Genomic DNA, 14142 nt, shown 5'->3' on the forward strand with positions numbered 1-14142 from the left:
TTGCTTAAATATTAAAAATAATCATTTGCATAATAATAATCATTTTCATAATGCAACAGTTTATAATAACCAATTATACATATTTTTAAGGGAAAGGGAATAATTATTTAATATTTATGAAAAAAAACAATTATGAAGACTTTTTTTATGATTATGCTGCTAAGCAATTGGAAGATTACAGCCTACGATATACCCAGAGTATTAAATAACAAATTACCTCGTAAAACTAATCTGGTCAGGAATTATGGAGTGAAATATTGTATCGAAGGAATCTGTAGCTCACTAAGATTTTTTTATCATCTACGTCAAAATGTAAGCATTAATGTATTAAGATATGACTATATTTTTAAATTCGTCTTAATACATTCGTTTATGAATAATTCACCTTTGGTATAGCAAATGCATAAAATTTTGTAATGCAATATTTTATAAATTTTTTAATAATTGAACATACAAGTGGAGTTTGAAACCTATACAAACACTTTTATTCTAAGATCCTTTTTTAATTTTAAATTATTCGCATTTAAATTTTTGATCTTTTAAAACATACATTTTTTTATATTTAATATATTTTGGAAAAGCTGGTTTATAAATAAATATATAAACTTTTACATGTTCGCTAATTCACTTGCTTCAAATTATTAGAGGGTTTTTATATTTTTTTCGTTTATATAGAGATTAAAGATTGTAGTTGTCACTATTATGATAAGTCACGTGATAGTTAACGTTCGTATGTTATCTTAATTTATGATAGATTCTATATATGTTTAAATTTGCGACAATCATTTCTCTATGTCATTTGATTTAATTTTATATAAAATATGTAACCCTTTCAATATAATTATTCTTATTATAGCAATTATATTATTCTATAAAGTCTACCGAAAACTAAAAATCAGATGCAAACAAAAATTAAATGAATGTACTACAGTACCTATAAGACAGGATTTAACTTTAAAGCAACTGAGAGAGTTCGATGGTAATAATGGAAACCCCATTTATATAGCAGTAAACGGAAAAATATTTGATGTATCTCAAAAGAAAGATTACTATGGACCACGTAATATTAATTTTATGAAATTTTTTATTGCATGTATTATAGCATTATTATTTTCACTAAATTGTTATTACTCAATATTATTGATTCTTTTATAAAATTTTAAATTAGGGCATGTAATTGTGATTAAAATTATTTTTTATTTAGATCTAATTTTCTGGATTAAAATATTTGGATATAAGATTTTTTATCTGAAAAATGATTATATGATCTTTCAAGTGTAATTATTAATATAGCAGATGAACATTAATAGGCCTTTTTAAATTTCATTTTTTCCACATTGGCTCTCTCCTATTTAACCTCAATATTATTTTTATAACCCACAATTACAAAGAAGAAATTTTTATGCCCAAGTCAATGACATATAATAAACCTAGACTGACGATTCATTCATTAAAAGTGTAGGGGACGCCATCTTGGTTACACTAATCATTATTAAAATTTTAAACGATAGCCTAATTTATTCCTATATCTGATGCAAATTTTTTTAAAGAATTTCCTGATCATCGAGATAATTAAAGAAGCAAGTTTCCGATCTAATTGTAGTTTTTAACATGAGAATAATTATCATAAGGGTTACCAAAATGGTGGATCCAGCTGATTTGCTTTTAACGACGCTTAAAAATGCATTTTAATGAATGAATTGTCAGTCTAGGTATTATATATGTCATTGGCCCAAGTACAATTTTGTATAATATAATTTTTTTTTCTAAATTATATAAGTTAAAATTTTTATAATTTTCAAAATAGGAAATAAAAATTCTGTTAAAATTTAAAAGTAAAAATTTTATAAATTCATAAAAGAAATAAATCTAAAATTGAGAAGCAAATATAAGGCATGAATTTATTAATAAATGATATTAGATCTGTATGTTGCTGACTTATGCTACCACTCCCTATAATTTTTGCCATGTGCAAAAGACTGCCGATTGAGTTTAGCGGTCATGGGATTGTAGCATGGAAAGATTTTAATATGCTAATTTATAATATTTTATATTTATAAATTTAAAGAGTGAATGATTAAAATAAAATAATATTTGGAGTTTATTGAAATGTCTACTATGCTAATATTTTTCATTTCCAATCATCTTACTATCATTTGAAAATGCCACAAATGGTTATTTTATTTAAAAAAATTTGTTTTCTGAAAATGTTTATGGCCTACTTGATGAATATGTATATCATTAACTTCTGGTTTCAATATAGCAAGGGTCAAGTTTTTTTTCCTGAAGCTAACTAGATTTTCCATTTCTTAATATCAAAGTTGTTAAAAGAAACTTTTCAAATATATCTAGATACCGATATATCGTCAAAAATGAAGCTAGATACACAATGTATATGTATCAAATACTGATATAATCTTTCATCAATGGTCAAAAATGAAGCTAGATACACAATGTATATGTATCAAATACTGATATAATCTTTCATCAATATACATTTTTATTATAAATATTCAAGATGTTCATAATGCCTAATTTATAATTCTATTGTTGAAATTCAAATTTTGAAATGATCTTAAAATTCATTTTTATCACTGCAGACTGCAGAAATTGCATTATGCAATTTCATCTTCCACCAGGAGTTAAGGCTTGCATCATGTATTTTCACTAGGGGCCCAAACTGTTATTTATAACGGTTCAGTTTGGTTATGGCTCAGTATGTAAAAAATTAGGTTATTCATTGAATCATGGGGAAATTTTTGATATTATTATTTTTTATATATAAAATAATAAATAAATGATCATCTGCATTTTGGTGGAAATTTTTATCATAATTCATTAATTTTACAATAAAACAGAGTATATTTAAGAAAACTTGTGAAAATTTTCATAATTCTTTAATTTCAAAACAAAAACAAGACGTGTTCTATGAAGCTATTAAGTTAGGACTATTAAATCAAATACTAAATTATTTATTAATCAATTTTTTAGAATAAATTTTTTTTGTGAAAAAGGTAGATATTTCAGAGAAGAAATAGTTATTTTTAGAAAATTAAAAGTAAGTACTTGTTTAATTTGGGGCATTGTTAGGTTTTAAATCTTTGAAATTGAATGGCCCATAAAATTAAATATAATTTAATTGATGCTCATATATATAATATTGTTTTCAGTTATTATAATTTTATTAAAATTGTATCACATAATTACAATCAATAAAATAGTTAGGACTATTAAATCAAATACTAAATAATTAATCAACTTATTAGAATAAAAAAATTTTTGTGGGAAAATGTTAATATTTCAAAAAAGAAATAGTTATTTTTAGATTTAAAAGTAAGCACTTGTTTAATTTGGGTATCGTTGGGTTTAAAATCGTTGAAATTGAATGACCCATAAAATTAAATATAATTTAATTGATACTCTTTGTTTTTAGTTATTATAATTTATAAAATTGTATCGCTCAAATTATTAAAATACCAAATTAGACAATTTATAGCTAAATTGTTAAAATTAAAATATGACTTCATTCTACCAGACCAAACAATAAAAAAAATTTTTTTTAAATTAAAAAAAAATAATGTTAAAAATTTCCCCATGATTCAGTGAGTTACCAAAAATTATAATGGTTACATTTTGGTTACGGTTCTTAAGAAGAAATTTATAAAGGTTCGGTTTGGTTCAGCTAATTATAAAGGTTTATGATTCATTACGGTTAGAAATTTTTTTTTTATTGAAGCAACACCATCTTCTAATTTATTTTTATTATAAGCATCTATGAATTATATATAAAAAAAATATAAGATTCAAAATAACTCATTTTTAAATATATTATTTGAACGTATAAGTAATATATTTTCTAATATAAATGGATTCCTTTTGTTTGTTGTGATGATAACACAAATTTTAGCCCGAAAAGGCCCTTTCTACAGAAACTTCTGTTGTGGGAATTGCCAGTACTATAAGAGCAAGTTTATATAATTCTGGATATTCAAATTATTTCCATTTCTAAAATATAAAAACTGAACTGGTTTTAGCGTTTTTTATAAAGGTTTTTTTTACTCCTTTAAAAAATAATTATATTGGTTCGGTTACGATTATGGTTCAGATATTTATATTTATAATGGTTTAACGCTTCATTACTGTTCACTCTAGGTCCCTGATTTTCACTAATATATATAGACCCTATACACAATGTCTACCCATTTTTATTATAGAGAACGGTACCTCTATATAGTTTTATATCAAAGATAGAAAGAAAAAGTAGATTCCATGATAATTATTAGTTCTTTTTCAGGCAGGATATTAAGAAGATGTATTTATAATTTTAAATATCAATGTACCTGTTATAGCATTCTTGATTACTTGACCTATTTTAGCTGATTGATGATAAGCCTCATAATGTTTTATTGTTAAACCTGTAATACTATAAATATTTTCATGCCTTGCTTAGGCATTCTGAACTTTTTAAAGGAATAAAATAACTGATTGGAGTATATTAACTTTATTCTAATATCATTATATTAAGATGAATTCATATGAGTAAGGACTATGGAATGGTTGTGATATTCATATTCATAAAATTGACCTTAACCTTTAATGGGAAATTCTTATCTTTTAATTAATATGATTTTGTAGTTGAAATATATTTAGGTATTTATCAAACATGTATGTGAGAATATTTTATATAAGATGGATTAATATAATACTATTATATACTAGGGTTGGCAAAGTTTATGATTTTTTTGATTTGAATTGTGATTTAAATCAAATACTTATTTCAATTAGAAAAATACATATTTAGATTGAAAAATATCATATATCATTATATTTTTTTTATCTTAGTATAATATTTCTTTATAAATAAAAAGTTAATGCTTTAGAAGATCTGGTTAGGAAATTATTGAAAAAATATATTGATATGAGAAGAGCTAATTTGATATTTTGCAAATAAAAAGCTGACTATCAATCAAAAATTTGTAGATATGTGTAAACATCGTTTAGGAAAACTATTTTTCTTTTAAAACCTATTATAGTACTTGAAAAGTTGTAATGCACTGTTAAAGTAAGGAAAAAATCCATCTTTTAAGATTAACATCTAGATTTTGGAAGATATCATAATAATTTTCTTGTAGAATTTTAAAAAACTAATAAATTATTATTTTATAAATTGTATTTGTCTTTATTCTAAATATAATGACAAGATTATTTGTATAGTAAAAGCTAAATATAGTAAAATAAATTTTAAGAAACTCATGTTTCTGTTATTTTTTACTATATTATATAAGTCTTTACTGCAAATCCTTACCCTGAATCAGGTACAGAGATATTTCAGCCAGAACTTTCTTTAGAAGGAGGGTTCACAATTGAGATTTGAATTATATAATTAATTATGTCAAAAATTGATATAATGAAATAAATCAATTATTTTTTTTTATCTAATAATAATAAATAATGACTACTAAAACAATTTAGTATTTTTCATATAAAAATTATTTAGTTCTAAATAATCAAAGTCTTTCTCTTTCCTTATATTAAGTATTTTGATCAAATTTAGTAAAAATAGTAGTGCTGCATTTTTAAAAAAATCGAACGCGTTCAACGTTCATTGACAAAAATCGAACGCGTTCACGTTCAAATTCAAAAAAAGGAACGCGTTCATACGTTCAACAAGTTTTATGATAAATTTTTTTTAAAATTTAATTTGATATAAATAAATGCCTTATATTTTTCAACACAATATATTAGCCATGATAAAAAATAATGTTTTATTTTGATAATATAATTATAAATACAATATAATAGAGCGATAAAAAAATAAATTTATAAAAAAATTTTCTTATTAATTTTTAATAATAATTGCTTTTCAAAATTTTCATCTGATAGGCATGAACGCTTGTCAGTTAATACAGCGTTAGCTATACTAAAAACTCGTTCAACAGGGGCAGATGAAGGGATTGCGGTGTTATACTTGATAAATAATTCTTTTAAAAGGGGGAATTTATTAAAAACATTTAATGTTTTATCCATTGTTTCAAAAAATTGAGCTATGTTATCATCCTCCAATCTGCCCTCTTCTTCCTCGTCAAAAAAAAAGGATATCTCGGAATTGATTTTAAAACAGTGAAATATTTTTGATATTTGGGCCATGGTAATTCTAATTCATCTAATATTGAATTTTGATTTTCAGAATCTGATGATGAAATATTTATATCCATGCAAATGCTAATCTATTAAATTAAAATATAAAATATTCAAATTAATAAACTTTAATCTTATCTTCTCTAGCAGTAGCACTATGGTACGTTAATTGCAATATGAAAGAGGAAAAAGTAAAAACAGCTGATTAAAAAATATAAAACTTTTTTGTTAAAAAATTGGATTAAATATTAATTTTTCAAATAAATAAAAATATAAGACTTTTTTTTTAAAAAATGCGGATTAATATTAATTTTTCAAATAAATAAAAATAAAAAGTGTTTTTAAAATTGAACGAACGTAAAATTGAACGCGTTCATCAAAGAAAAGGAACGCGTTCACGTTCAAAGTTCGTCAAAAAAAAAGGAACGCCGTTTATCACCTTTTTTCAAAAAAACGAACTTCGTTGAACGCGTTCGTTTACAACACTAAAAAATAGTGATTTAAATTATTAATTAAAATCACTAATTTTTTTTATAAAAATCAGGGTGATTAAAATCATGATTAAAATATAAATTTATCTTCGAATATATTTAAATAAAGCATGATCAGCTGACTTTATTATGAATCTCATCATTCAAGAGTATTTAAATATACATGAAATTTTACCTTATTTAAAAAAAATTAATATAATTAAAGAATATTGAATTTGATACTTTATTCCCATATTAAAAAAAATATTTTTTTACCCGCCAAAAAGTAAATTATATTTTATAAGGTGCCCAATATATCTGAGTAAGAACTGGTAACAGCATTTCTGACATTCTTGTGCTTCCATACCAACCTATAAAAGTATCTCCTCTATATAATATAAATTTCTTCAATTTCAACCCTATACTATTATAAAAATTTAAATGTAGTTTAAAAAAGTTACACTTGGTAGTTCCAGTATGTTAAACGCAACTTTTGAAATTAGTGAACAACCGTTAACATTAAGTGGCAATGTAAGCACAACTATCTCGCTATTCGCTACTTTGTAGAAAAATATTTAATAAATTTTTATATTTAATCCATAACAGTTAAATTCAAACGTGTAAAAAATATCACTAAAAATGCGCATTATTGACTTACTATAAATAATGCAGCGTACAATTGTAATTCCCCCATTTTGCATTTCCCATTAAATTTTACAACATTATTTGACAATTATTTTAATTAAATATTTTTAAAAAATCTGTACCCCCCCCCCCCGCTTTTTCCCGTATTAAGCTATAACAAATGAAATGACCTTCTCAGTCATTTTACATGTTAATTAAATTTAAACAATAAATGGGATTAAACATTGTTCAAACAACGAGACATTCAATATATTATTAATAGTTTAATAAAAAATAATATACTTATATTTAAAAACAACCATGTATCAACTAATTTTAATATAAAATCTTAATAGAACATTTAGCCTTAAGAAAATTATCAATAAAATATCTCAATTATATTATAAAAAATTTATATAAAATTATGCATAATTAACTAATTCATTATTAATTAATATAGTTTTAATAACAAATTGAAATATACATATGAATGTGACCTTATTTTTTACAGTTAATATAAAATTTGATACACTTATTATCTCACCATAAGGTGTGCTTTTTACATATTATATAAGACAGCTTAAATAAATATGCCTTACTTTGCATAAATATTTTTAAAATTTTAATAATATTTTTTTTTCTATTCAAAAATGATCGCCAAAATAGTATAGTATGTAATTTAATGTTGTTTAATTAACTTGTGAAAATGTTTATTGTTTAAAATCAAATATTAGGCCCAAATTTTTGTGAAAAATAAATATAAGCCACCAATAGAGTTCTATAGAGCCAGTGGAAGATTTTGACAAATTTTTATTATTCCCATTAATTTTAAAATCCACTCTTTCAAAACCATTTTCACATTTACAACAATATTTTACATTTCGGAATTTTTTCACATAAATAGTCCTTATTAAATTTTGAAATGTATTTTGATCCTTGACATATCGTTAGCTCGTTTGTTAGGCTGTTTTATGCTTAAAATTATTCGGGGAAGTTTATAAAGAATATAATTGAAATTTTATGATATAATAATATACTACATGTAATGCGAAATTTAATAACGAATAACTAGGGCCGCAATTGTTTTAAAACAGGGAAAGTACAGATATGAATGACATCACTTTGATAAAAAAATTAGTTTGGCTCTATAGAACAAAGACTTTTTTTAATAGAATAAAATTTTGTGTAATAATATTAGATTTGATTAAATAATAACCAGTATGCCATCTGCCATCGAGTTATAGTAAATATAGTAATGACAATGAGTTTTTATATAATTTTCTTATATTATATTTGGCACATCATCTTTTAAATTAGTTTTTAATTGTTATTGTGCATTTGATAAGATAGTTAATCCATTAGATATGCCAAATTCATTATAAATATTTCAAATCTGCCAAAAACCAAACTTTTCAGGTCCTTTATAGGACTGTCAAAAATTTTAGGTTAAAGAAAGTTATTTACAGTTTCAACTTCCATGCCTTATAATTTTAAAGGAAAATTCTGGCCTGTAAAAAATATAAAAAATACTGTTTTATAAATAATGTAATTAAAACTTATCTGTTTATTTTTATTAAATTTAAATTCAAAAATGTTTTTAAATAATATTTTTTTAAATTAAAGATTTGGGGCCTGGCTTAAAAATTAATAAAAAATTTCTTACCGGACTCAAACCTAATAAAAATTGAATTTGTAGATTTTTCTTTTTTACATTCATTTTTTAAAAATATTGTTTTATCAAAATAAAGAATTTCTGTTATTGGTAGTGTTGTTAAACGGCTCGTTTTGTGCCAATTTTTAAAACGGCTAACTCAATATTTCATCCAGAATAATATTACGCAAGCCTGAAGATTTTGTTTGTAAAAGGAACAAAGGTTTGGACACGAAATCTTGAGGCTCAGGCAATATTTTTCTGGCTAATTTTTTAAGATCGGCTCAAAACGAGCCATTTAACAACACTAGTTATTGGGATAAAGCGGGATTTTTTTAATTTAAATTCTAAAATGTTTTTAAATTATATTTTTTTAAGTTAAAGATTTGGGACCAGGCTTTAAAATTAATAAAACTTTCTTTTCGGACTCAAACCGAAAAAAAAAACTGAATTTGTAGAGTTTTCGTTTTTAAATTCATTTTTTAAAAAATATAAAAAATATTGTTTTATCAAAATAAAGTAATGAAAACTTCTCTGTTATTAGGACAAACCGGGATTTTTATTAAATTTAAATTCAAAAATGTTTTATTATATTTTTTTAAATTAAAGATTTGGGACCAGGCTTTAATAAAAAATTTCTTACCGGACTCAAACCGAAAAAAAAATTGAATTTGTAGAGTTTTCGTTTTTAAAATTCATTTTTAATATCCATATTGCGTTCTTAACAAAAATTATGCTGCACATTAGACCTTTTAACATGTTATTGTATATATATTATAACGTTACTTTAGTTATACCACGAAACAACATAAATATAATAAAATCGATTCTTACAACAATAATTAAAAATAGCTTTTTATATTATTATATTAGAGGGTCCTTATGGTATCTTTGCAGGAAGGGACGCGACACGAGGCCTAGCCAAGTTTAATCTCTCGGAAATCACGGATAACCCTCCAGATCTTTCCGATTTAACTACCATGGAGATGGAAAGTATAAAGGAGTGGGAACTTCAGTTTAATGGTAAACATAATCTTTTACCACCATATTTGAGAATAAAAATTAATTAGGCAGACGATAGAATTATGCGAGTCAATTTTTAATATCAAATAAACAATTTTATATTAGGGGTTTCATTAAAATAGATAACCTGCTATTTGGTTTTTGATTTTTTGTTTTGTTTTTGAATGCGACTTTTTAATCTTGATTTATTTATAAAATAATTGTTTTTGATATTTTTAAAAAATAAATTTCTTGATTTTGAATAATTTTTTTTAAAAGTTAATATTGAAATTTAAAATTAATTTTATCTGCCATAAAGGAACACCGTTTTTTTAGAAATATCTTAATTTCGATTGTTAAATAAAAAAAAAATTTTAAATGAAGAGAAATATTTTTGCGTGGGCCGTCTGATAAATGAAAGTGAAGATCCAAGCGCTTTTGTAGCATCCATGATCTCGATCGAAGCATTAACCAAAGCCAATAACAAAACATTAAATAACTTGGTCATTCAGTCAGGTGACAATATAATTCATGATGACGATGATAAAAATTATTTTGAATCTCATTTTGAACCGCTTTTCTCTGCCAAAACCATACCTTCCGTTTCCAAATATTTTGCTGATGCTGTATATAGATCTAGAAATTCTTCCGAGGACACAAAATCGTTGCCTGATTTCAAAATGACTGTGGCTGATGATGTAATGGACGATGATGAAGAAGTCCCCTTATATATTAAACAGGATATTGAGGTGATAGATCAAAATCTCCTTTACACTAATGGCCAAGAAGAAGCGTTACCTTACAACGCTGACAATTCTATTCAAAACAATAATAGTAAATATTTACTTCGTTACCGTGGAGCAATGTCCTCTTTCCCCAAAAATGATAATCACCACCATCTTCATGGAGATAGCAATGGATATAATTTTATTAACGAGAATGAATTAGATGATCACGATTATCCAAATGATCCATGCAAAAATAACTTACCTTTCACTAAAAATATTAGCAATGTATTGCCCCACCCTAAGATGGTCTCCTTTGATATCCAAGATAAAAAGGAGTTATGAATTTTCAGTTTTATGCTTTTTTTTTGTTTCGAGAATGGATAATTAATATTTATGAGGGTCTTTAAATTAATATTGTATTATTTTATCTTGAAGTCTGAAAAAGATAAAAGTCTATTTTTTTATTTAGTTTCACAAGTGCATTTATAACTATTTTTTGTAAAATTGTCTTAAAAATTTATGTATAAATTATAAATTCACAATTTTTATATGCCATATTTCTATCGATGTAATTAGCATATTGCTCATAAAATTATGATTTATATATAACCTATTTATTAATTTATTTATAAGGTTTATTATATTTAAAATGCAAAAGTTTATATTTAATATGTCATCAAAAATTATGTTCCTTCCCATTTTCACTCTTACCCATTATCTCGGAATGTTAGCTTTTATTCGTAAAAAAAAAATATTTATTAAGTATTATAACAAACACCTAGAGTATATGATTCTATATTATGCTATTATAATATTAATGTATTATTTTAAATTGAAAAAAATATATTTTGTTTTGTGCCCTTTTTTTATTGATAACATTTATACCAATGGTATTTTTCGATTTGCCATGTTACGAGCAGGCGTTTTTAAAAAAATTTTTGACTTGAAGCACGATATATTAAATTACATAAAAAAAATTATCGAAATATATCACCACATTTCTAAGGATCTTGGATTAATACAATTATAAAAGTCTATTACAAATAAATTTAAACAAGTAATGCATAGTGTTGTTAAACGGTTCATTTTGAGCCAATTTAAAAAAACGGCTAACTCAATATTTTATTAGGAAAATTATTATGCAAACCTTAAGATTTTGCTCATAGGTGGCACAAAGGTTTCAACATCAACGAAATCTTGAGGCTTAGACAATAATTTTCTGGCTAAAATATTGAGTTAGCCGTTTTTAAAAATCGCCTCAAATCGATTTGTTTAACAACACTAGTAATGCATATCGCACATTAGAATATACATTTACTTGGGATGTTTTAAAAATAAAAATTATAAGGCCAGGGGCGGGCTTAAAATTAATTTAAGAAATTATATCAATTAGTTGGAAAATGTAAAAATTTATTCATATGGACCAGTCTGTAAAATGGAAAAATCGTGGAACATGTGTCTTTGATTTTTTAAAATTCGGACTGGGCTTAAAATATAGATCCATGTAGGGACTCTATTTTATATGTTAGCTGTAATGTTCCCGACAATATTTTATTTTTTCAACTTTAAATAATTTTATGAGCGCGTTTTTTATTTTTTAATCAGATTTCTGGAAATATATTCCAGCATGTTTAGAATACCTATCATATGAATTGTAGACAACTACGCCACTGACCTTTGAGTCATTTATAATTTATATAAAAAAATCTAGAAAAATGAATTATTAAGTTGAAAAGTACATGGCAAAATTGTATGAAATTCATAGGGTAGGCATTCCAAACATGATTTATATACATTGCTGGTAATATCAAATCCTTAAATTTAAAAAAGGCGCTCAAAAAATGATTAAAAGTTGAAAAATAACAGAAAAAACGTTGCCGCTAATATATAAATAAAGAATACAGGCAAACAGATTTTTTATTATTTTGTATGTCTTCAGTGGGCTTCTTAGGCATTTCATGGAAGAGAGTACGCATGATTAAATTGGGGGAGGTTAAGTTGGGAAGACGCGATCGACATAAGAATAAAATTCGAGTGGTTAAATATAGGGAGATATGCTAATTTTGATTTGGTAAGCAGGTAATATCATTGGCTTAAGAATGCAGAAGTCCTCGGAGCAGCCTTATCTTTGCTTTCATTAGTCACCTCATTGTCCACTCCTTTTGTAATAATTATATAAAACGTCATCTAAATTGCTCGTTAGCTTGGTGTTTCGGCCATCTTAGCATAAACAATGGTCCAAATATAGAAGCAACCTTTAAAAGGATTCTCGTTTTTGTTATGTCCAGATTTATTCTTTGCAGCCTGGATTCGAACCGACTTCATGGGCTCTATGCCAGGATGTTATTTTTAACATCTAAATTTTCTAGTGTTGTAAACGAACGAGATCGTGAACGAAGTTTTTTTTGAAAAAAATGATGAACGGCGTTCCTTTTATTTTTGACGAACTTTGAACGTGAACGCGTTCTTTTTAACGTTCATTCAATTTTAAAATATTTTTATATATTTGAAATATCTAATATTAATCTGAATTTTAGTCTTATATTTTATAATCAACTGTTTTTCACATTTCAATTTTTTTTTAACAGGCCATTATAGTTTATTAATTTGAATATTATTGTTTATATTTTATTTAATAGATTAGCATTAACATGAATATTATTATTTCATTATCTGATTCTGAAAGTTCAAAATCAGATGAATTAACATTACCATGGCCTAAATATGATAAATATATTTTGTAACATATTGAAGGAACTATCTTAATACTTCCCGAATGTAAAATGTTCCCAAAAGTGTTATATCAGTTTCAAAATCTTCAAGTTTTAATTTAAAACGACATTTGATTGTAATATTAATTATTTTATTTTATATAATCTAAGTGAAATCATTAAATTTGAATAAAAAATGCATTTGGACTATTTCACCCCGACAATAACTATAGTTATTTTTAAATTAAATTTTTTTAGTGGATTAAACCATTGATAAACGCAGTATTAACCCTTCAATACTCCGGTGGGGTGTAGGAAACCCCAGGCATGCTGGAAATGATATTGCATAAAAACGGTTAATTATCATGATCTGGATTCTTCAGTAGCTTCATCAAATAAATCTTAGAATCTATATTCCAAATTTCATATATTTTGGTTGAGTAGTTTTTAACATATAAGCATTCTGTGACTGCTTGGGGTTTGTGAGACCCCACCGGAGTAAATTCGTAATTTTTTTTAAAATTTTTTTTTTAAAACTTTTATAATTATAAATATATACCACTATATTATAAATTTATTAAAACGAAATTTGAATATAACATATTTTGAATGAGATATATGAAATTGAAAACACAAATATTTTTTCTGGTGGAGTTATTTTATTTATTTTCTCCAACAAACTCATTTTTTAAATTATTTCTATCATCTACTATAATTTTTGCAGATTCTGAAAGTAAATATAAATGTAATATTTTTTTTTGAGGTGATTTGGATAATATAATTAATAGTGAGGATGAAGATTTTATGTATGATAGTGA

The 14142-nt window shown here is 24.6% G+C and overlaps 1 protein-coding gene across 1 annotated transcript; it reads left to right on the top strand.

Annotated features, from left to right (window-relative positions):
• The first annotated feature begins 755 nt into the window (after positions 1-755).
• LOC135923446 (uncharacterized) lies at positions 756-11488 on the top strand. Its single transcript, XM_065458189.1, has 3 exons — positions 756-1060; positions 9757-9906; positions 10270-11488. Exons 1-3 carry the CDS (start codon positions 793-795, stop codon positions 10953-10955), a joined length of 1104 nt encoding a protein of 367 aa, XP_065314261.1. The 5' UTR covers positions 756-792; the 3' UTR covers positions 10956-11488.
• The last annotated feature ends 2654 nt before the right edge of the window (positions 11489-14142 follow it).

The sequence above is a fragment of the Gordionus sp. m RMFG-2023 genome, chromosome 2 (assembly GCF_954871325.1).
Source record: "Gordionus sp. m RMFG-2023 chromosome 2, tfGorSpeb1-WG-v2, whole genome shotgun sequence".
Lineage (NCBI taxonomy): Eukaryota > Metazoa > Nematomorpha > Gordioida > Chordodea > Parachordodidae > Gordionus > Gordionus sp. m RMFG-2023.